We start from the raw sequence: 12,939 nt of genomic DNA, 5'->3' as shown, positions 1-12,939 counted from the left end.
AAGAACTGCAGCTTATAGATCGGGTGCACTTAATTTTTCTTTAGGGTTTTGCTATCTGGCTCGAGCTCGACCTTAAAAAGTGGTTGCGGCTTTTTACTTTTGTTAATAATGTTGCTAACATTCTTAGCTGAGAATCCACAGCTCGGAAGTATTCTTCATATTTGGTTAGAATTAGAAAGCATTAATAAGCGGAACAACATGAAAATTTTCATTTTTTTGTTTGAGCTTTTTTTCCCTTATAGGTGTGGGCTTTGGTTTCTTTTGGGTCACTTGCTCCGGCTCAGCTTGGGTCTCACCACCTGCTAAGAGGGAAAATCTTTTGCTGTTGTTGGAAATCCTGGTTTTTTCTTTGGTTTGGATTGTACGGTTAATCTTTGGTTTCTTAACAACCGTGTTTTGCGAACTAAGCTTACGCTTTATCTGGGTGTAGCAATCCACACCGGTCTGTATGGCCGGAACCGCTTGTTGCTTATCGTGGCTTACGGTTTGTGTTGCAGTTGCAGTTGACGATGGAGACGTTGACACCGATTTCGCAATATCGGTCGTTGCTTTAGTAGGCTAGTAGGGCCGGGTTGCTCTTTGTAGACGTTTGAGAAATAAGCATAACAAGCGATTCTTTGGTTAAAGGAGCTTCTAGACTCATTATTTTGCTCGCCGCTCATTCATTTGAAAAACTGTATTAATAACTTATATTAGTAATTATAGGCAACAGAAGTACCCACGCGGACCCTGAGCGTCTTTTCGGGAAATAAAACTCGGCTATTTTCGAAGTATTTTTAGTTACTCGGCGGAGCGATATAAAAACACGTCTGTTGTCATTGACAGTTCACAGTTCACAGTTAGTTACTCACTTTATATGCGATTTTGGTATGTGTGCAAACGCATATGTGGAAATTTAGTGACGTATAACCTTCCTTGGGGGTGCTCCATCACACACAAAAAACCGCATTAACATCGGTCCGTGCGTTCTGAAGTTACAGCGTCAGAAAGGAAAACCTAACTTTTAGAAAACGTTTGTATGGGAAATTATAGAAAAGGGCTGTTTTAGGGTTTTCCCGGCAATTATTTGATTTTTTCTCGCCTTTTAAACCTTTCCTAGACCTCCACGAACATTTCAAGCCTAAGATAAGATACGAGTAAATCCGTTCAGCCGTTCTCGTTTTTATACCATTGCAGAGCAAAGGGTATTATAATTTCAGTCAGAAGTTTGCAACGCAGTGCAGGAGACACCTCAGAGCTCATAAAGTATATGTATTCTTGATCAGCATCACGATCAGAATCGAAATACGTCTGTCCGTCTGTCTGTTTCTATGAAAACTAGTCTCTCAGTTTTAAAGATATATATGCATGAAACTTTCCCAAAAGTTGTGTAGCTATTGCACGCAGTATATACTCTCCCTCCCGTCACCGAACACAAGTTTGTCTGACGTAGTTACGCCACTGCTTGCAGCCATCAAATATTTCGAACAGAATACACAAAGGCTAAACAACATCGAAGCTAAGAAGATTTTTCTTTTCATTTTCCATATTTTTGACTATAGATCATATGGGAGCTGTACGATATAGTTATCCGATTTTGATTAAATTTAATTCGTAATTCAAGAGTCGTAAGAAAATTCTATATTCCAAAAATCATACTTGTCTGATGAAAAACAATGATGTTATCAATTTGTTTCCATTAATTCTATATATAATTTTCGATCCCTCCTATGGCAGCTATATGATAGAGTTATCCGATTTTGATCAAATTTAATCCGAAATTCAATAGTTGTTAGAAAACGCCATCTAGAAGAAATCAAGTCGATCTGATCAAAAACAACGGTCTGAGAATTTTTTATTTCATTTTCAGGTATGGGAGCTATCCGATCAGCAAGAGAGACTGAGAGAGGTACAGATGTATTTCGATTCAGATGCTGATGCTGATCAAGAATACGGTGTCTAAGCACATTATCCGAAATCAAAAAAAAAATGTAAAGCTTATTATACCCTTGCAGAGCAAAAGGGTATTATAATTTCAGTCAGAAGTTTGCAACGCAGTGAAGGAGACACCTCAGACCCCATAAAGTATATATATTCTTGATCAGCATCACGAGCAGAATCGGAATCCGCCTGTACGTCTGTCCGTCTGTCCGTCTGTCCGTCTGTCCATCTGTCCGTCTGTCCGTCTGTCCGTTTCCGCGCAAACTAGTCTCTCAGTTTTAAAGCTATCGTGCTGAAACTTTCCCAAAAGTTGTGTAGTTGTTGCACGCAGTATATAAGTCGGAACGAGCCGGATCGGCCGACTATATCGGATAGCTCCCATACAAGGGAATGAACTAAAAAATTCTCACTCTGTTGTTTTTGATCAGATCGACTTGATTTCTTCTAGATGGCGTTTTCAAACAGTTTTTGAATTTCGGATTAAATTTGATCAAAATCGGATAACTCTATCATATAGCTGCCATAGGAGAGATCATAAAAAAATATATAGAATTAATGGAAATAAATTGATTACATCGTTGTTTTTTATCCCACGAGCATGATTTTTTGAATATCAAGTTTTCTAACCACGTTTATATTGAGAAAAAAGTTTCATAAAAATCGGACAACTATATCTTATAGGTACCATAGGAAAGATCGAAAGATCTATATAGAAATAACGGAAATAAAATTATAATATCGTTGTTTTTTATCAGATACGCATGATTTTTGGAATATAAAGTTTTCTAACGACTCTTGAATTACGAATTAAATTTGATCAAAATCGGAAAGCTATATCATATAGCTCACATAAGATCTATAGTCGAAAATATGGAAAATGAATAGAAAAATAGTCTTAGCTTCGATGTTGTTTAGCCTTTAAGTACATATCGACATATTTGATGACTGCAAGGGTATATAAGCTTCGGCTTGCCGAAGCTAGCTTCCTTTCTTGTTTTTCAAAAAATTTTGGGCTGAAAAAAAAATTTCGTGAAGAAATCTTGCCCATCGGTCCGCTTTGTCTCAAGCTTCAATTCAGAGGAATTTACTTTTATGACGACTTATTTTTAGTGACAATTTCCTGAACACAAATCAAATTCATTAGATTTGATTTGGCTTAAGTGCCGATACGCACGGTTATCTGAATAGCCGAAACAATCGATGACCAGGTCTAGGCCGTCACCCCAAATGATGGGTCATAAATCGTCAGAATTTTTCCAGCCTCAGACAACAGGGCCAACGACAAATCAATGTGGCTTGAAATAGATATAACCTCATAAATAGTTGATGTGACCCATAAGCCTATATCTACGGAGCATGGCTTCACTTGGCCATGTTTATTTAATGGCCATAACCCTGGTGGGTCACAAGGTCATCCGGCACCGTTGTGCCAACCATCAAATGGAATGATATGCCCTTGTTTTGTGGCACAATTTCTTTGTAGTTTTTCCATTGACTGGTGCATTTGCTGTTGTCCCGGTTGTCCTTGCGTTTTGGCTTACGACAAGCAATTCGTTACCTCAATAGGACTACTAGAGAAAAATCCATTGTCCATCAATAAAATGAATACAGATATTTGCCCGTGCTGCGGTAAACTCATAATGATATTGAATCTTTGCTGGGCGATTTATATCTTATGCAACAAATAGTATTTTACTTCTGGCACAGTAATTTTAAATAAATTTATCAGCTCAACGTCAACAGATTATATGATCTATTGTAAAGCGAGGCAGTGACGGTATAAGTTTAGTGCAAGAATGGACATTTGAAATTTGTTCTTTTTACCGCCACGCAAACTGAAATTTCGGCCACTAAAATATTTGCGTTTGCTGGCAGACTGACGTGTGGCTATTATTTTGGAGCAAAAAAGGGCCTGAAAGCCAGGCTCCGTTTGGGTTTACGTTCCAGTGGCTAACCACCTCTTATTGCTGCGGTTGTGGCTATCTGTAGATGTTCGAGTATTTTGCGGTCAACGTCAGCGTTCGAATGAAACCATGGTATGGTTTGAATACCCGATTGTTTATCCTGGCATGGAGCAACCATGTAAGATGGCTAGCCAAGTTAGCTTCCTTCCTTGTTTTTACAGGTTTTTGACACTTCATAAATTATAACGTCGTTGTTTTTAATCCCACGAGCATGATTTTCAAAATATTAAGTTTTATAATAACCCTTGAATCAAGAAAAAAATTTCATTAAAATCCTACAACGTTGTCATATAGCTGCCATAGAAAAGATAAAAAATCTATATAAAAATAACGGGAATAAAATTATAACATCGTTGTTTTTCATCAGACAAGCAATATAGAGTTTTCTAACGACTCTTAAATTACGAATTAAATTTGATCAAAATCGGACAATTATATCATATAGCTGCCATATGAACATTAGTCGAAAATATGAAAAATTTATACTAATATCATCATAGCTTCGATGTTGTTTAGCCTTTATGAATTTGATGAGCATTCATCCTTCCTTTCTTGTTATTATGAAAATATTTGTCACCTTATACGTCACCAACATTTAAATGTATGTATGGCTAACATACTGTTCGAAATTACTGATGACAGCAAGGGTATATAAACTTCGGCTCGCCGAAACTAGCTTTCTTTCTTGTTTACACATAACTTTATGCAAGTTCTTCGATCCATATTTTGAGATAGCAAAATATGACCGAGGGAGTAGAGGGGGTTTTCTATTAGCGAGTATCGCTTTGGAAAACGCTGAAAGGAAGCTTGTAAAGAAATCGACTGTGTTGCTTGTAGTACAACATAAGAATGAACCTAATTATTTGATTGAAACGCTCAAAAGTACTCGTCTACAGTGTTCCCTCTGTATTATTTATCTGTATTCCTTTGCTTTGGGCAATATGAATATTGGTAAAAAAATCGCTGAAATGTGAAAAATCATCTGTCAAACAAATATTTACATTTAACATGTGCGGAAAGTGTCGAGAGTGCTGCATTGCATTTCGGTGGTGGCTGCGTCGGTTTTTCATTGACACGCTGCACACACTGAATTGCAACAGAAACCACAAACTGAAATGTTCACGGTTAAAGCGGATATGCTGTTCATTATACCCTTGCAGAGCAAAAGGGTATTATAATATTAGTCAGGAGTTTGCAACGCAGTGAAGGAGACACCTCAGACCCCATAAAGTATATATATTCTTGATCAGCATCACGATCAGAATACAAAAACGTCTGTAAGTCTGTCTGTCTGACCGTCTGTCCGTATCTCTTTAAACTAGTCTCTCAGTTTTGAAGCTATCTTGCTGAGACTTTACCAAAAGTTGTGTAGTAATTGCACGCTTTATATAAGTATATATCGGATAGCTCCCATACGAGAGAATCAAATAAGAAATTCTCACGCCGTTGTTTTTGATCAGATCGACATAATTTCTTCCAGATGGCGTTTTCTAACAACTATTGAATTTCGGATTAAAGTTTATCAAAATCGGAAACCTCTATCATATAGCTGCCATAGGAAACATCGAAATATATATATGTATACAATAACTAATGGAAAAAAAAATTATAACATCGTTGTTTTAATCCCACTAGCATGATTTTTTAATATCCCTTGAATCGAGAAAAAAAATTGCATTAAAACCCGACCACGTTATCAAATAGCTGCCATAGGAAAGATCGAAAAATCTATATAGAAATAACGGAAATAAAATTATAACATCGTTGTTTTTCATCAGACAAGCATGATTTTTTGAATATGTGTAGAGTTGTCTAACGACTCTTGAATACCGAATTAAATTTCATCAAAATCGGTCGACTTGTCAAATAGCCGTCATATGAACAATAGTCAAAAATATGGAAAATAGGTAGAAAAATCGTCATAGCTTCGATGCTGTTTAGCCTCTATGTATTTGGTTCGACATATTTGATGACTGCAAGGGTTTAAACTTTAAAGCTTCGCCTTGCCGAAGCTAGCTTCCTTTCTTGTTTTTAGTAACAATACGGAAAATTCTATTTTATTATTTATGGATTTTCCTATAATTAATCGTTGTGGAATCCTAAACATTTACTTTGGTGAACTTGACAATGGATTCTTTCTGTGTACAAAAGCCTTTACCTTTTTTTTTGTCTGGTACAGAACCCAAAATTAGAACTGCACTTAATTTCTATTATAATGATGACATGCCGTCTGCGCGGCATCGCCCCAAGCTGCGGAACTGAAGCGGCAGGGAAGGCGTGACTCCTGCCCGGCAGATGCCTCGCACACACGTAGCTGGCTAGTCCTTTATTCCGTTCATTTCTTTTTAGATCTTCGCTACTCCTTTCCTGCGTCCGTGCGATTTTTCTCCATTCGGCGACGCGACGCTTCCGCTTTTATGGACATTTAGATGCAAAGTTTCTGGCATAAAAATGGCGTGGCAGATAATTTTCATAATTTTCAACTACATTTCATTGTGTGCAACTGTGTGGAGGCGTGGCCGGCAGAAGTTCTGGCTGCAGTTGCCGGCCCGCTTTCAACTAGCTCGTTATTCTCCGTTTTATTTTCGTGTGACACTAAAAAGGAAAGAGTGGGAGCCGGAATCAGACCCGGACCCGGACCCGGAGTCGGAGCCAAAGTCAGAAGTTGGTTTTTATTAGTGCTCGTTGCTTGGAATTTCATTTGGTCATTTTGTCTAGTCCTCGTTGACTTCGTTGTCTGGTTGTGGCAGTGTATTATATTTTATTGGCCGAGCCCCAGCGAAATTTATGGACTCGAATAATACACTTTAAGCATTTTACCAAGTGCAACAAATTCCCGGCCCGAAAGTATACCACAAAGCCCTTTAAAGCTCCGATGACGTCCCTCCGACGCGTAAGTTGGTGGGGTCGACGGGGCGAATAAGTGCTTAGCCCGTCGCAATCAAAATGATAATGTGACAAAGTTACAACAAACGCATTACTTTCACCCACACAAGCGTCTGATGTCTCTGGTTCGTGTCGATGCCGTTAAGTGCTTTGCGAACATGCCGCCAAGGAGGCGGGGATTGTGCCAGGTTGGCGTTTTGCACCAGTTGATTTTATGCAGCTGCGCGCAGCAGGTACAATAGGGCTGTAATAACACTGTAGATTTGCAGGCAAAAGTTGCGAAAACAAAGAACACAAAGCACATTATCCAAATGGAACGTTTGAAGGCGATTTTACTGACATGCATCGCAATAAAACATTATTTGGGGACAATGTCGCCTTAACTTAAAGACTCGAAATAATTTAACAATAAAAAACTATTCCAGCTGTTATAGACAATATTATTTAGGTCGATACAGTCGGACGACCTTGATTAGGTTTAAAATATGTTCCAGAAAATTAATAATTATCTTAATTCGTAAAACAATTTGCGTGTTATCAGTGGAGCACACTTTAAGGTGGGCAATCTATAAAATTCAGGCATTACTCACAGCAATGAAAAGAATTGTTTTTTATATACCCTTGCAGAGCAAAGGGTATTATAACTTCAGTCAGAAGTTTGTAACGCAGTAAAGAAGACACCTCAGACCCCACAAAGAATACCTACACATATGGATATTCTTGATCATGACTATTTTGTTTTTTATCATATCGACTTGATTCCTTCCAGATGGGGTTTTTTTTACTGCAATCGAAATTCGAATTAAATTTTTTCAAAATCGGATAACTCTATAAATAGCTGACATAGGAAATATCGAAAAATCTGTATAGAATTAACGGAAATTAGCGGAAAAAAATGATAACATCTTTGATTTTCATCAGAAAGGCTAAATTTTTAAAATATGGAGTTTTCTTATGGCCTCTGAATTTTGAAATCAATTTCATTAAAATCGTTGGACTATGTCATCATATGATATGATAAAATTGTCGAAAATATAGAAACTTTATAGAAAAATCAGCATAGTTTTGATGTTGTTTAGCCTATATGTAATTGGTTCGACATATTTGAGGGTATATAAACTTCGGCTTGCCGAAGCTAGCTTTCATTCTTGTTTACATATATAACAGTCAATCAATGTACTAAAATAATATTAAACATTAGTTCTTAATATTAAAACTAAATCTTCTCTACTTTAAAAGAATAATAATTTTTGAATTTGTGTAAAAGTTATGGAGAAAATTAATTGAAAACCAACAAAAGGGAATTGGGGCTATATTGTGATCCATGCTCCAAGGTTCCTGGGTGATGGACTGCAAAAAAGAAGATAAATATTACCTTCTAATACCCTGTTTGTTTGCCAACATAAACGAAAATTTTCTTGCCATATCGCTGAATGAAAGGTAGGTTTTTTCTGCAACTATTAAGACCCCTTTATTAGGGCCAAGTGGCGGTTAGCGAGTCGCGCGATGTACCGATGTGCAGATATGGTTTCAATAAGCACTCCGAATTATATTCGCTTTGCATTATAAAGAGCGTTTACGTTAGTAAACTGGGGTCCGGCCGGTAACTTAGAATGAGGTCTGTGGTCGAATGTGCAGCATGTGTGAACCGCGCATTTGTCGTATACAGCATGATTCGGTTGCATATCAGACTGCGGTAGGAAATCAATTACAATTGATTATAATCAGCAATTGACAACTTAGACGATGTTTTTTTCCAAAGGGCCAGGAGTAAAACCTAACTGAAAAATGGTTTTTGGCGTTCGCAGGCGTATAAGCTGCTAGCAAACCCGATTGAGGCAAAGTTGCACAGACTTATCTCTAACTACATTTTGTGGAAAGTTCGTTTTCATGTATAGATTACAAGTTTGGTTTGTGTTGGTCATGTTCTCTTCTCCATATTGCCCCATCTTCCTTGCTCCCCATTCTACCCCCCTTTCTTTGGTCCCTCTCCCAGAGTTGTGGTTGCGGATGCTCCCCTCTGTCCGGACGGGGCGTTGTGGCATTTAAAGTGCAGCAACCGTTTCCGCTATGAACTCTGCCATATCCGGCATTTGCTCACAATTCAAATTGGCTTCCAAGGCGTGGGATGCCAGCGGGATGAGGACACCAAGTTTCTTGCTTCTGCCTGGTTTGATGTGTCCGTCGCTGGAAAGTTTTCAACTTCAGGTGTAATGTGCGGAAGTGCACATTCAGTTTTTGGTCTTCGCTTATGCACTTTAAGGTAAATATTTGTACACAGAATCGACTTCTTTTTCCTTCTAGCCTTCGGAGCGGAGTGCAATGTGTTTTCTTGACATGTAAATCGAGTGCCAATAGAATACTCGAGTGTTATATTTTGCACCGATGCGAAAATGTTTTGTATATTAATAAATTGATTGTGTGTCTCTTAATACATACTCGAACACTGGTGTTTCTTTTTTGAATGCGAAGAATATGTGTGTGTCTCTCACTTTGACGGCATTGTCTCAATTGCAAACTTTTAAAAATTAATATAGGAGATAAATTGTTATCTGTGAGTGCACACTGTGTGCATTTTGAGATTTTAATTGCAAACTGCAGAAGTCTAGTGGTTTTTAGTTAAATTGAAAACTTATCACATTCTTGCCACTCTAAGAGCTCATTCGTCTTGCGGAGCTGTAGTTAGGGACAGGAGCTTCTGAAGCGTTTATTTTCTTTAATTGCACAGTGTTTTTGCGGAGGCGAATTGCAGAACCAATCTCGGCCAAGTAGCGCACACTTCAGATACTCTTTGCTATAGTAATTGCCCACGAGTCTACCATTTAAATTCCACGTGCCTGCATTCCGATGCAAATGGCGCACTTTAAAAATAAACTTTAGATCAAGTTGGGCCAATCGATAGGAGACTCTTCGCTTGCTAAGCTCTAACATTCGCCGGTGCACGCCCCATATATCTCATCGTCCGATAAGCGGTCGCTGTTTTCCGACCAGCGTCGTAAATGTTGGCCAAATATACAGCCCCCCACAGAAGTGTTTTCGTGTGCCTCTGGAATTCGATCGCAGGTTTCTGTGGGTTGTAAATTTTCCAGAGAACCTGCCACCACTATCAACATCGTTTTGTTTTTTTTTTTGATTGAGGTGCCTTTGTCTTTGCCAGTTTTGTGAACCTTAAAATTTGCAATCGCTGCCGAACATAAAGAATTTGTTAAAATTGGACCCCTCCGCTAATCGGGCTCATTATAGTCCATTTAAGGTGATAATCCGCCCAATCTGTCTAAATCTCGCGTGCACTCGTCGCAAAATCACAACCATCGAACTCAGATAGCGCATCGAAGTGCCGACTCCGTATCTAATCTTAGTCTAGATAGTTGCTGATATCCCCCTATGGGTACCCCAAGCGACTTGATACTGGCAATTTGCATCACAAATCACTCTACTGACCAAAGCCTGCCACCATGACGTCGATCGCCTCTTCACAGGTGCTCCAGACTGCCTATATAAGGGCCAAACACGACCCGCATCGGAACAGATTGAAACTAGCTTCCATTGGCATCAGCATGTTTCTGGCCAAAAGTCTTGTGTGCCTTGCCTTTTTGGCGATGGCGTACGCCCAGTTCGACACCAACTATGCGTCCGGCCGCAGCGGCATGGTGCACCTCTTCGAGTGGAAGTGGGACGATATCGCCGCTGAGTGCGAGAATTTCCTGGGTCCTAACGGCTTTGCCGGTGTCCAGGTAAGACCCTATTCCCCGAGTGGGCTTTTTGCATCGATGCAGTGACAGCAATCTCCCCCGCTTCGCCCACAGGTATCTCCCGTGAACGAGAACGCCGTGAAGGATAGCCGCCCCTGGTGGGAGCGCTACCAGCCCATCTCCTACAAGCTGGTAACCCGCTCCGGAAACGAGGAGCAGTTCGCCAGCATGGTCAGGCGTTGCAACAACGTCGGGGTCCGCACCTACGTGGACGTCGTCTTTAACCATATGGCAGCCGACGGAGGTACCTATGGTACTGGAGGCAGCACGGCCAGCCCCAGCAGTAAGAGCTACCCAGGAGTACCCTACTCCTCGCTGGACTTCAACCCCACCTGCGCCATCAACAACTACAACGACGCCAACGAAGTGCGCAACTGCGAGCTAGTCGGCCTGCGGGATCTGAACCAGGGTAACTCCTACGTGCAAGACAGGGTGGTCGAATTCCTTGACCACCTCATCGACCTCGGTGTGGCCGGGTTCCGGGTGGACGCCGCCAAGCACATGTGGCCCGCGGATCTGAGCGTCATATACGGCCGTCTCAAAAGTCTGAACACCGATCATGGCTTTGCCGCGGGTGCCAAGGCCTACATCGTCCAAGAGGTCATTGACATGGGCGGCGAGGCGATCAGCAAGTCCGAGTACACTGGACTGGGCGCCATTACCGAGTTCCGCCACTCCGACTCCATCGGCAAGGTCTTCCGTGGCAAGGACCAGCTGCAGTACCTAACCAACTGGGGCACAGCCTGGGGCTTCGCTGCCTCCGACCGATCCCTTGTCTTCGTCGACAACCACGACAACCAGCGCGGACACGGAGCAGGTGGCGCCGACGTGCTCACCTATAAGGTGCCCAAGCAGTACAAAATGGCCTCGGCCTTCATGTTGGCCCATCCCTTCGGCACTCCGCGTGTCATGTCCTCCTTCTCCTTCACGGACACCGACCAGGGCCCGCCAACCACCGACGGCCACAACATCGCCTCGCCCTCCTTCAACAGCGACAACTCCTGCGGCGGCGGCTGGGTGTGCGAGCACCGTTGGCGCCAAATCTACAACATGGTGGCCTTCCGGAATGCCGTTGGCTCGGACGCGATCCAGAACTGGTGGGACAACGGCAGCAACCAGATCTCCTTTAGCCGCGGCAGCCGGGGCTTTGTGGCCTTCAACAACGACAACTACGACCTGAACAGCTCCCTGCAGACCGGCCTTCCCGCCGGCACCTACTGCGACGTTATCTCCGGCTCCAAGAACGGATCGTCCTGCACTGGTAAGAGCGTTACAGTCGGATCCGACGGACGTGCCAGCATTTATCTGGGTAGCTACGAGGACGACGGTGTCCTTGCTATCCACGTCAACGCAAAGTTGTAGACAACTGCAGCCAAGTCAACATTTTATTGAGATTACTAGTTATAAATACATGACAAGATTACAAAAAGTGTTGCAGTTTAAATAGCTTTTTTCCAGGTGTTGCAAAAACTGTTTGTTGTTGTCTGTTTCCACGCGAACTAGTCTCTCAGTGTGGAAGCTATCTTGCTGAAACTATTACAAAAGTTGTACATTTATTACAGAAAGAATATAGATCGATAACCATTCCATATAGTTTCGAAATTTAACAGGAAAAAATTCTAACGCCGTCGGTTATCAATCTAGAGTCGCTAGAAAAATCAATATTCCAAAAATCATGCTTTTATAGTTAAAAGAAAAACGAAATTATAATTTTGTCCTATAAATTGTAATTAGAAGTTTCGATATATAGTATGGAGCTTTATAATATAGTCATCCGATTTTATTGAAATTTAATTACAAATTATAGAGTAAGTCTGATAAAAAACGACTTCGTTGTAATTTTTTTAGGTTATTATTTTGATTTTTCCAATTGGAGCTATATATAAATTCAAGGGGTCGAAATTATAACATAATTGTTTCTTTTTCATACAAACATGGCTATATTGATATAAAGTTTTTAATGACTCTTAAATTTCGAATTATATTTTGATGAAAATCGGGTGACTATTGCATATGGCTGTCATAGAAACAATCGTTGAAAGTAAAAAAAAAAATTAATTGGAAAATCGCTTTAGATTCAACGTTGTAAGGCATTCATTTATTTTGGCAGCAATTCATTACGACAATAGATATTAAAAATTTTTGTATAATATGTTGTACACTTTATCGCTGATGTTGTAATGATCGAAATAGAAGGCAACCAAAAAAATCTTTTAGAATGGCAATGAATTCAAGGATGCATAAGCCTATTGGATTTTTAGCATCATTTATTATAACGAAAAACATTTCTAGCTAAATTAAGTATACCCATTTTGCTAGCTTCTATAATTTTGTTGTCTTAAACAGCAGGGAATGGTTTTATCCGGACAGAAAACATTTTGTAGACTTGGTAGACTTGGGTAGAAACGTTACCTAGC

At 40.4% G+C, this 12,939-nt stretch overlaps 1 protein-coding gene across 1 annotated transcript; it reads left to right on the top strand.

The window, feature by feature from the left end:
- The first annotated feature begins 10,295 nt into the window (after positions 1-10,295).
- On the top strand, positions 10,296-11,951 carry LOC108099995 (alpha-amylase B). The gene is made up of 2 exons (XM_017203695.2): positions 10,296-10,504; positions 10,577-11,951. The coding sequence occupies exons 1-2, from the start codon at positions 10,328-10,330 to the stop codon at positions 11,882-11,884; spliced, it is 1,485 nt and encodes a 494-aa protein (XP_017059184.1). The 5' UTR covers positions 10,296-10,327; the 3' UTR covers positions 11,885-11,951.
- Positions 11,952-12,939: the final 988 nt, after the last annotated feature.

The sequence above is a fragment of the Drosophila ficusphila genome, unplaced genomic scaffold (genome assembly GCF_018152265.1).
Source record: "Drosophila ficusphila isolate 14025-0441.05 unplaced genomic scaffold, ASM1815226v1 contig_414, whole genome shotgun sequence".
Lineage (NCBI taxonomy): Eukaryota > Metazoa > Arthropoda > Insecta > Diptera > Drosophilidae > Drosophila > Drosophila ficusphila.
Note: the sequence above shows the minus strand (reverse complement) of the source record. Positions and strands in the feature narration are given on the sequence as shown.

Bases quoted from the DNA above. Each gene is read 5' to 3' on its own strand.
- LOC108099995 (XM_017203695.2), top strand. From the start codon at position 10,328: ATGTTTCTGGCCAAAAGTCTTGTGTGCCTTGCCTTTTTGGCGATGGCG. The intron at 10,505-10,576 runs GTAAGACCCTAT...CTTCGCCCACAG, and splicing joins ACGGCTTTGCCGGTGTCCAG to GTATCTCCCGTGAACGAGAA.